The sequence below is a fragment of the Dendrobates tinctorius genome, unplaced genomic scaffold, assembly GCF_039654945.1.
Source record: "Dendrobates tinctorius isolate UK_male_01 unplaced genomic scaffold, ASM3965494v1 ptg000395l, whole genome shotgun sequence".
Taxonomy (NCBI): Eukaryota; Metazoa; Chordata; class Amphibia; order Anura; family Dendrobatidae; genus Dendrobates; species Dendrobates tinctorius.
The window spans coordinates 335,706-347,527 of record NW_027362061.1 but is presented as its reverse complement, the minus strand read 5'-3'; the positions used below and the strand labels follow the sequence as shown (position 1 = coordinate 347,527).

Below are 11,822 nucleotides of genomic sequence, written 5' to 3'. Positions count from 1 at the left end.
CCAGTGTCAGGCAGCTGCCACCAAAGCAAATAGGGTCATGGTATGCATTAGAAGAGGTCTGGGGACACGAGATGAAAACATAATTCTCCCTCTGTACAAATCACTCGTCAGACCACACTAGGAGTATTGTGTGTAATTTTGGACGCCGATGCTCAAGAAAGACATTACTGAACTTGAAAGGGTTCAAAGGCGGGCTACTAAAATGATAAATGGAGTTGGTTCACTGCAATACCCAGAAAGGTTATCAAAATTAGGTCTATTTACTCTAGAAAAGAGAAGACTTAGGGGAGAACTAATAAATATGTTCAAGTATATCAGAGGGCAATACAGAGATCTCTCCAATGAACTGTTTGTACCAAGGACTGTGACAAGAACAAGGGGGCATTCTCTTCGTTTGGAGGAAAGACAATTTCTGCACCAGCATAGAAGAGGGTTCTTCACGGTAAGAGCAGTGAGGCTCTGGAGTTCTCTTCCTGAGGAAGTGGTGATGGCCAACTCACTGAATGAATTTAAGAAAGGAATGGATGCTTTTCTTGTGAGTAACAGTATAGAAGGTTACGAATAACAGAATATTATAGGTAGATGGTTGACCCAGCTTAGGGGAAGGAATTTTTTTCCCTATGGAGAAAATTGGCTTCTACTCTGTGGGTTTTTTGCCTTCCCCAGGATCAACAATGCAGAACAGCTGCACTAAAAATAGGCTGAACTAGATGGACATAAGGTCTTCCTTCAGCCTTCAAAACTATGTTACTATGTTACTATGACTAAGAAGAGATGATTTCCTCACAAAACATTTCCCACATTCTGAAGAGGAGAAAGGATTCTCCCCCGTGTGAGTTCTTTGATGCTTAAACAAATCTGATTTCCAGTTAAAATACTTCTCACATTCTGAACAGGAAAAAGGCTTCTCCCCTGTGTGTGTTCTTTGGTGCTTAATCAAATTTGATTTCTGGGTAAAACATTTCCCGCATTCTGAACAGGAAAAAGGCTTCTCGCCTGTGTGGGTTCTATGGTGACTAACCAAATCTGATTTCTGGTTAAAACATTTCCCACATTCTGAACAGGAAAAAGGTTTCTCGCCTGTGTGAGTTTTATGGTGAGTAACAAAATGTGATTTATGTGCAAAACATTTCCCTCATTCTGAACAGGAAAAAGGCTTCTCCCCTGTGTGAGTTCTTTGGTGCTTAAACAAATCTGATTTCTGGATAAAACATTTCCCACATTCTGAGCAGGAAAAAGGCTTCTCCCCTGTGTGAGTTCTTTGGTGCTTAAACAAATCTGATTTCTGGATAAAACATTTCCCACATTCTGAGCAGGAAAAAGGCTTCTCCCCTGTGTGAGTTCTTTGGTGCTTAAACAAATCTGATTTCTGGCTAAAACATTTCCAACATTCTGAACAGGAAAAAAAGCTTCTCCCCTGTGTGAGTTTTCTGGTGTGTAACAAAATTAGATTTCTTGTTAAAACATTTCCCACATTCTGAACAGGAAAAAGGCTTCTCCCCCGTGTGAGTTCTTTGGTGCTTAAACAAATCTGATTTCTGGATAAAACATTTCCCACATTCTGAGCAGGAAAAAGGCTTCTCCCCTGTGTGAGTTCTTTGGTGCTTAAACAAATCTGATTTCTGGCTAAAACATTTCCAACATTCTGAACAGGAAAAAAGCTTCTCCCCTGTGTGAGTTTTCTGGTGTGTAACAAAATTAGATTTCTTGTTAAAACATTTCCCACATTCTGAACATGAAAAAGGCTTCTCCCCTGTGTGAGTTATTTGGTGTGTAACAAGATTCCCTTTATGGTTAAAACATTTCCCACATTCTGAACATGAAAAAGGCTTCTCTCCTGTGTGAGTTTTCTGGTGTGTAACAAAATTAGATTTCTGGTTAAAACATTTCCCACATTCTGAACATGAAAAAGGCTTCTCCCCTGTGTGAGTTTTCTGGTGTGTAACAAAATTAGATTTCTGGTTAAAACATTTCCCACATTCTGAACATGAAAAAGGCTTCTCTCCTGTGTGAGTTTTCTGGTGTGTAACAAAATTAGATTTCTTGTTAAAACATTTCCCACATTCTGAACATGAAAAAGGCTTCTCCCCTGTGTGAGTTATTTGGTGTGTAACAAGATTCCCTTTATGGTTAAAACATTTCCCACATTCTGAACATGAAAAAGGCTTCTCTCCTGTGTGAGTTTTCTGGTGTGTAACAAAATTAGATTTCTGGTTAAAACATTTCCCACATTCTGAACATGAAAAAGGCTTCTCTCCTGTGTGAGTTTTCTGGTGTGTAACAAAATTAGATTTCTGGTTAAAACATTTCCCACATTCTGAACATGAAAAAGGCTTCTCCCCTGTGTGAGTTTTTTGGTGACTAAGAAGAGATGATTTCCTCACAAAACATTTCCCACATTCTAAACAGGAAAAAGGCTTCTCCCCTGTGTGAGTTCTTTGGTGCCTAACCAAATCTGATTTCTGGTTAAAAAATTTCCCACATTCTGAACAGCAAAAAGGTTTCTCCCTTGTGTGAGTTCTTTGGTGCTTATCCAAATGTGATTTCTTTGTACAGCATTTCCCACATTGTGAACAGGAAAATCTATTGTCTGTTATGTGAATTTTTTCATGTGTAAGACAAGTCTTTTCAAGAAAACTATTTCCATATTCTGAATATGAAAATAGCTCCTTTCCTTTAGAATCAATTAATTTTTTAATGCTTATATCGTGACTTTGATTTTTCTTAGTAGTTGGTAATGAACCAAAAGATGGGACCTGTTTCAAAGTATTAGATGACAGATCTTGGCTATGAAGGGATGATGGTATATCTGGAGTAATGGCATTAACTTCAATTGGGTCCTGTGATATCTCAAGATCATCAGATTTAAAAATTGAAGATGTCAGCGTTCCCTCTGATCTCCTGGTACAGTCATCTGCTAAAAATAAAACCAATTAATAATTTTGAATAAAATATCTTCACATTTTATACTTTTGAACATTTCTACTTAAGCTGTCCATAAAAAATACAAGCTTTTTAAAAATACTGAATTATTCTCCAAGACAATGACAGTTCACAGTCTAATCGAAAGCCTCATAGCATGAACCAGCGCATCATGGTGTTCAATGGTTTGTTCATTCTGCTTCCCAAACATGGAATAAAAAGCCACCAAACAATGTTATATAGGTAAAAATTATACCAATAAAACTTCTACTCATCTCACGGAAACACAAGACACCACTAAGGTCCATCATCTGTCAGAGGAAAACCAAAAGGTTTCCACAATATTTGTGGGTCAAAAGCTCTTGAAAAGCAACATGGCTTCCATAAACCGATCCAGCAATATCCGCTCTCCCAAAGTCAAATATCCACTCTCTTCTGAGCCTTGTAGTGCGCCCAAACCATATTTAGCATCCGTATATTTGGCATTACTATAGTGAGAAGAACCCACTTAATTTACGGTGTGTGTTTCCTGGAGCACAATCTGGGCATTATGTGTTGGATAATAAAATGGCAAATGTGCAATTTTCATGTTGCAACATCCAGTGCGAGCTAATTTCCGTAAAGTGTCACTACTCCCATAGAATAATTCACTGAGGGTTATAATTTCCATAATGGAGTCACTTTATGGGGATTTCTACTGCTTTAGTTTCCTGTAATTTTGTTATATTAGGGCATCTGCAGATGGTGTGTCCCCTCTCCACTGGAATCTGCTCCTGCGATGTTTGATTCCATCACCAAGCAGCGCCTTATTTATTGTGCAGGCGTTGCTGGTAATAGAAGAGACGTCGAAACCAGAAGCTCTGGGTGGCGCTGGCTCTGTCCAGCCACTAAGATTAGGGTGCCTGAGACCAGTAGTTTCATCCAGCCTGGCAGTATGGGTTTATGTGCTGTCCAGCAATCTGGTAGCAATCTACTACCCGCTTAAGCCAATTAGAAAGCACCAAACCCTACTAAAGCTTGAAGCATATTCCCGGAATCTGCCAGATACAGCCTTGTTCTCCTCTGGTTCAGTCCTCTGTGCTCAGCTGGTGTATTTGTTTCCTGGTGTAATCCCAGCCCGCTTACTGACTACACTTGTGTCTTCTGATTTTGTATTTTCTCTGCCCTCCTGGTTATGACTAACTACCTGACTATTCTTCTTGCCATCTCACTCCACAGAGTAGCAGGTAACACCATGGTCCAAGCCTAGGGGTCTCTGTGTAAGTCCAGATCCATGAAGAGGGGTTAAAGGATGATGAGCAAGGCAATCACTGGGATCTGGAAAATAGAGTAGATGGAGCCAAGCCTTCTCATGGTGGACATCTTTGGATCTGCCAGGTGATCACTAACAGTGCTCCCAATACATCGTGTGTGTAAACTATTCCATCAAGATCTGTGTGCGAATAGCTAAATGGCGCTCCTTCCTTTCTTACCCTACCATGTGCCCAGAGAGTAGTGTACAACCATATATAGGGGATTGTTGGATTGAAGAGACATTGGGAAATAATTTGTAAGGTCCATTTGTTTCCTATTATCCTGGTGAAAACTCTCTGGGTAATTAGAGTATGGGGCTCGGTGGTTCTTGGCAATCTAAACTATCGTAAGGGCCAATATTTTCTGTCAGATGAGTTTCAAGAAGAAAGATTAAACATTCATAGAGAACTTTTTATAATAGTGCAGAGCTGATGTGTCTTAAATTTAGATCTCAGCCATTTGGCAGAGGTAATGGAGACCTTATTTTAAAGGCTACCAGGTAGTTGCAGACTCACATAAGTGAGGCAGGCCGATCCCACCATCATCAGACTACCATACAAAATGAACCTGTACAAAAAGAACTAGAATAAAAAAACATGTTGGAGGTATTTTTTGGATTATAAGACGCACCCCAAATTTTGAGGAGAAAAATAGGAATATTTTTTTTTAATAACATGGTGGCGCTTCTTATAATCCATGCGTCTTACTGCTATGGTGAAGCGGGGTCCCAGGGTCACTGCTGGAGGAGGCAGGAGTGGGGAGTGATGCTGCAGGCCGCAGGGTGGGATGAGGGGGTGTCCGATGAGCAGTGCCCCGCTGCGAGTGTTTGGTGCTGCTGGGGTGCCTGGCGCTGCTGCCTGGGGTGGCCACCGCCAATGCTGCTGCCGCTGCTCTGGGTGTCCGCCGCTGCTGCTGCCTGGAGAGTCCGCCGCTGCGGGGAGACTCTGCTGACTTTTCGTGAAAGTCCAGAGCCCCCCGCATGTCCGTGGTTTCCTCCTGTGTGGTGGACTCTGTGAATATGGCTGCTGGGGGGCGGCACATGCGCAGATGGAGATCTCGGTAACAAGATCTCAGGATATGAGATTTCAGCCCTGAAATTAGATCTCAGGATTCTATGAAGCCAACAGCATCATTACCCTCCGCTTTCTCTTATAGGCCAATCATAATATTTTTCATCAAGTGATTTTCTAACTTGTCAGCACATTCTACATACGCTGTCATTTGGCTTTATAGTTACATATCTGGGCAGGTAACGGTCAGCGTCTCCTAATCCCAGGGGGTAGGTGGATCCTCCAGGTTGTAAGTTCTATAGAAAAGGGCTTTCAATGTCCAAAGTCATTTGAACAGTTTTGGGTGGAGGAGAATGTTGTGGTCTAGAGGCAAAATGGTGACCATGGTAATACGGCCGGACTACACCACCGATAAAGCAGCCACAGCCGGTGACTGAGAGGAATCTGTGACTTCTCTGCATTCAGTGGTTACTACTCACCTGGGTAGTCATATGTGGGAATCTCCTCTTTACACCACTCATCACCCCTCACATATGTCTCTGTAGTATTAATATGGGTCAGATCTTCACCCTGAAACAAATATTGTAAAAGTCACAGACAGATGGAGAAGTCCCATCTATGATCAGCTCTAATCCTGCCATCTCCACCGTTCTCATTACACAAGTATAAAACATATAATACTGGTGGATAAAACAAGACTGAGCACAAGACCTTCACAGCCGTCTACACATCATAGGGGAGATCTCCTGACACCTTCTCTCATCTACCTGATGATCCTGAGGAGCACTGGGATCTTCTTGGTTACAGTCCTGTGGAAGAAGAGGACGGGGACATCTCTCTGGTGTTGTCCTCTTACTGGATAGATCTGGAGGAAACACATACAGGGACTGAATTCATTCTCTACATACAGATAATTATAGGCCGTGTGTATTTAGTCCTGTCTATTACCTGGAGATGTGAGGGGCTGGGGAACCTCCATTATGACGTTCTTGTACAGATCTCTGTGTCCTTCTAAATACTCCCACTCCTCCATGGAGAAATAGACAGCGACATCCTGACACCTTATAGGAACCTGACACATACAATGATACCGTCATCCCCCCGATCCCTTCATAGTGTTACAGTATAATGTCCCAGCAGTGTCACCTCTCCAGTCAGCAGCTCAATCATCTTGTAGATGAGTTCTAGGATCTTCTGGTCATTGATGTCCTCATGGATCAGGGGGTGAGGTGGAGGCCCCGTGATTGGGCTCAGGGGTCTTCCTCATCCCTCAGACACAGGGTCCTGACAGCGATCACTAGAGGTCTTCTTCACCACTGTGTAATCCTGGTTATGGAGAGACACAGTAATAAATCTCACTACAGACATTCCCAGAGTCCTCACCTCTCCAGTTCTGTCCATCTGTTATTCCCATAGATAAGAATGATGTAATGTGACGTCATCAGAATCTCTCACCTCTCCAGTGAGACGGAAGAGGATCTCTAGGGTGAGGTGTAACATCCTCTCCGCCATCTTGTCTCTGTCCATATCCATCCTTGATGGGTAAATCAGGAAAATTCTCTTTTGTAGAAGATCTTCACTGAGAGGATCCGATATTGTAGAGACCTGAATGAGAAGAAGATGATCCGATGTAACATCATAAGAATCCTGTGTAATAATACAATTACTGGAGATAATAAGGGAATCATATGAGGAGATTTATTATCTTACAGGGTTTAGTTTTCTCCCCTGACATCTACTAATAAAACCTATATATTTAGGCCACAGACAACAAGCAGTTTCCTCCTCGGAGTCGGCAGCTGAACACGTTCCTCATAGACTCATCTTCCATAACGCTAATTCTCGTCTCATTACCGGCACTGGAATCGGCATTAGCAATACTGCAGGAGATATTCATTACACGCGACATGAGAAATAACTCCTTCATGATGAGGACAACATCTTCATCTTCTACTGCGGCTCTAGAGACAGATGTGGCCAGAGTCGGTCACTGCCTCCATCCCCACCGGCCGTCTATATGAAGGTTTCCCGTCTTCCCCGCACTGGAATCTTCTCTCCCGTTAGATCTCAGCTCTGAGTCACACACAGAAGTTTGAGGCTTTTCTGGAAGAACAGGACAGGAGAGATCTGAGGCCGATGTCTCCATGTACAGGGTTTCCCCTCGGGATAAGAGGCTTTTCTATCCCTTTCCCCCAATTAGAGGGGACACCTGTGGATATCGGGGTCTTTACCGGCTGCAGTCCTGGGGGGATTTACTCAGTAACGTGGACGTTGGACAAACGTCACCATCAATTCCCATCAGAGTGAAGGAACATCGCTCCTCTATTCAGCTCTATGGATCCAGGATGAAATCCACTGCGGCCCCTGCAAGAAAAGAGCGAAGTCTGGTGAGACCCCCGAGGCCGGAGATTTCTACAGCTGCTCTGTGCGCACAGGACCTGTGATGAGGTCACAGGAGGGGAGGAGTCAGGGGTCAGGTCACATGATCAGGGGCCTCAGTGTGTGCAGGACTTTGAAGTTTATGTGTGGGGTCAAGAGGGGTTTACAGGGTGGATGTAGAAAAGCCGTGTGTGTACGAGGTGTACGGAGCGGAGCCATGTGTGTACGAGGTGTACGGAGCGGAGCCATGTGTGTACGAGGTGTACGGAGCGGAGCCGCGTGTGTGTGGGGAAGGTGACTTTACGGACAGATGTGACTGGTAGAAGGAGGGGACGGTTTGTGCACTAGGGACAGAGATTGACAGGTTAGAGAGGTAACAGTAGGGAAAGACAGAAAAGGGAGTGCAGTACTGTGAAATGACCACAAGATGGCAGGGGAGAGTAGTACAGGACTTTACATCAGCTTAGGGCTATAGAAACTGCATAGTCATGGGGGGCGGGGAGATAGGAGCCGGGGTGGGAAATTCCCCTGTGAGAGGGGATAAATAGAAGAAGGCGGGGCTCCAGGAGAGTCTAGTCCCGGGAGGAGCTCAGAAGAAGACGGAGAAAGTGAGAAGAGCTCGGCCAGGGGGACGGACAAATGAGAGACAGTCAGGGGGTGGCCCTGACCTGACGGACTGCAGGACAGGCAAGGAGAAGAGACAGTCAGGGGGAGACCCTGACTCAACGGACCGCAGGACAGACGAGGCCCCGGGGGTACCGATTCGAAGACGACCTCGGGCAGGTGAAGCGCTGGGGGTAGATTGGTCTAGGACAGCCCCCAGTGAAAGATCCGCGAGATGCATTACTGGAGCTGAAGAATAGGTACCCGGGCCTGGTGATACAGTGGTGTAAAGACGCTGCGGTGCATGTTTGGTGGTCGTCAGAGGACGACAAATAAATCCGGAACTGTTACAAGTGGAAGTGGAAGCTGTCTCCGTCTCGTCTTTGCCTCGTCTGGTAAGCAGTGGTCCACCCCCCTAGCCCAGCCCCCTACCACATGTGTACGAGGTGTACGGAGCGGAGCCGTGTGTGTACGAGGTGTACGGAGCGGAGCCGTGTGTGTACGAGGTGTATGGAGCGGAGCCGTGTGTGTACGAGGTGTACGGAGCGGAGCCCTGTGTGTACGAGGTGTACGGAGCGGAGCCGTGTGTACGAGGTGTACGGAGCGGAGCCCTGTGTGTACGAGGTGTAAAGAGCGGAGCCGCGTGTGTACGAGGTGTACGGAGCGGAGCCGTGTGTGTACGAGGTGTACGGAGCGGAGCCGCGTGTGTACGAGGTGTACGGAGCGGAGCCGTGTGTGTACGAGGTGTACGGAGCGGAGCCCTGTGTGTACGAGGTGTACGGAGCGGAGCCGTGTGTGTACGAGGTGTACGGAGCGGAGCCGTGTGTGTACGAGGTGTACAGAGCGGAGCCGTGTGTGTACGAGGTGTACGGAGCGGAGCCCTGTGTGTACGAGGTGTACAGAGCGGAGCCGCGTGTGTACGAGGTGTACGGAGCGGAGCCGTGTGTGTACGAGGTGTACGGAGCGGAGCCGTGTGTGTACGAGGTGTACAGAGTGGAGCCGCGTGTGTACGAGGTGTACGGAGCGGAGCCGTGTGTGTACGAGGTGTACGGCGCGGAGCCGTGTGTACGAGGTGTACAGAGTGGAGCCCTGTGTGTACGAGGTGTACGGAGCGGAGCCGCGTGTGTATGAGGTGTACGGAGCAAAGCCGCGTGTGTACGAGGTGTATGGAGCGGAGCCGCGTGTGTACGAGGTGTACTGAGCGGAGCCGTGTGTACGGAGCGGAGCCGTGTGTGTATAACGTGTACAGAGAGGAGCCGCGTGTGTACGAGGTGTAAGGAGCGGAGCCGTGTGTGTATAACGTGTACGGAGAGGAGCCGTATGTGTACAAGGTGTGCAGAGCGGAGCTGTGTGTGTACGAGGTGTGCAAAGTGGAGCCGTGTGTGTACGAGGTGTACTGAGCAGAGCCATGTGTGTACAGGGTATACAGAGCGGAGCCGCCTTTGTGCGGACACCTCTTTGTACTATGTATATCCCCATCTTCAGTTACAGACTCTTGTGTACACTATACACCCGTATACCCCCAGCTTCAGTCGCAGACCCCTGTGTACACTATACACCCGTATACCCCCAGATCAGTCGCAGACCCCTGTGTACACTATACACCCGTATACCCCCAGATCAGTCACAGACCCCTGTGTACACTATACACCCGTATACCCCCAGGTTCAGTCGCAGACCCCTGTGTACACTATACACCCGTATACCCCCAGCTTCAGTTGCAGACCCCTGTGTACACTATACACCCGTATACCCCCAGCTTCAGTCGCAGACCCCTGTGTACACTATACACCCGTATACCCCCAGATCAGTCGCAGACCCCTGTGTACACTATACACCCGTATACCCCCAGATCAGTCACAGACCCCTGTGTACACTATACACCCGTATACCCCCAGGTTCAGTCGCAGACCCCTGTGTACACTATACACCCGCATACCCCCAGCTTTAATCGCAGACCCCTGGATACACTGTACACACCCGTATACCCCCAGGTTCACTCGCAGACCCCTGTATACACTGTACACACCCGTATACCCCCAGCTTTGGTCGCAGACCCCTGTATACATTGTACACACCCGTATAGCCCCAGCTTCGGTCGCAGACCCCTCTGTGTACGCTGTATATACCCGTATACCCCCATCTTCAGTCACAGACCCCTCTGTGTACGCTGTATAAACCCGTATACCCCCATCTTCAGTCACAGACCCCTCTGTGTACGCTGTATAAACCCGTATACCCCATCTTCAGTCACAGACCCCTCTGTGTACACTGTATACACCCGTATACCCCCAGCTTCGGTCACAGACACGTGTACACTGTATACACCCGTATACCCCCAGGTTCAGTCGCAGACCCCTGTGTACACTGTATACACCCGTATACCACATCTTCGGTTGCAGACCCCTCAGTGTACGCTGTATACACCCGTATACCCCAGCTTCGGTCACAGACCTCTCTGTGTACACCGTATACACCCGTATACCCCCAGCTTCAGTCGCAGACCCCTGTATACACTGTATAAACCCGTATACCCCCAGGTTCGGTCACAGACCCCTGTGTGTGCACTGTATAAACCCGAATACCCCCATCTTCAGTCACAGACCCCTCTGGGTACGCTGTATAAACCCGTATACCCCCATCTTCAGTCACAGACCCCTGTGTACACTGTATACACTCGTATATCCCCAGGTTCGGTCACAGACCCCTCTGTGTACGCTGTATAAACTCATATACCCCCATCTTCAGTCACAGACCCCTCTGTGTACACTGTATACACCCGTATACCTCCAGCTTCGGTCACAGACCCCTGTGTACACTGTATACACCCGTATACCCCCAGGTCCAGTCGCAGACCCCTGTGTACACTGTATACACCCGTATACCACATCTTCGGTTGCAGACCCCTCAGTGTACGCTGTATACACCCGTATACCCCCAGCTTTGGTCACAGACTCCTCTGTGTATGCTGTATACACCCGTATACCCCCTGCTTCGGTCACAGACCCCTCAGTGTACACTGTATTCACCCGTATACCCCCAGCTTTGGTCACAGACCCCTCTGTGTACACTGCATACACCTGTATACCCCCAGCTTCAGTCACAGACTCCTCAGTGTACACTGTATGCACCCGTATACCCCAGCTTCGGTCACAGACACCTGTGTACACTGTATACACCCAGCTTCGGTCGCAGACGCCTGTGTACACTGTATACCCCCAGCTTCGGTCACAGACCCCTCTGTGTACACTGCATACACCTGTATACCCCAGCTTCAGTCACAGACCCCTGTGTATGCTCTATATACCCATATACCCCCAGCTTTGGTCACAGACCCCATGTCTCACACACTGTAGAACTGATGCCAGACACACGGTGAAACTGCGGTCGTCCGTCTCTCGTCTCTCGCACTTATACTGATAACATAAGATGGAGTCAGACGAACCCTCCTACAAAACGTGAGAACAAAGTCATTACTACAGGACTGTGTGAGAAAGGGATTTATTCTACAAGAAACGCTGGGGCCACAAAAGAGGGAATCCGGGCCCCGTGGCTGGATACTCCGGACCCCCAGCGTGTTAGGACCAGACGGGGTCTTTGTCCCTGGAGCTTCTC

General features: G+C 47.3%; 1 protein-coding gene across 1 annotated transcript in view; it reads right to left on the bottom strand.

Moving 5' to 3' along the window:
* Positions 1-241: 241 nt before the first annotated feature.
* Positions 242-11,822, bottom strand: part of LOC141076196 (uncharacterized) — a 34,825-nt gene continuing 23,244 nt past the window's right edge. Inside the window, 2 exon segments of the mRNA XM_073563554.1 lie at positions 242-1,369; positions 1,443-2,472. Coding sequence (XP_073419655.1) covers positions 743-1,369; positions 1,443-2,472 — 1,657 coding nt within the window. The 3' untranslated portion in view covers positions 242-742.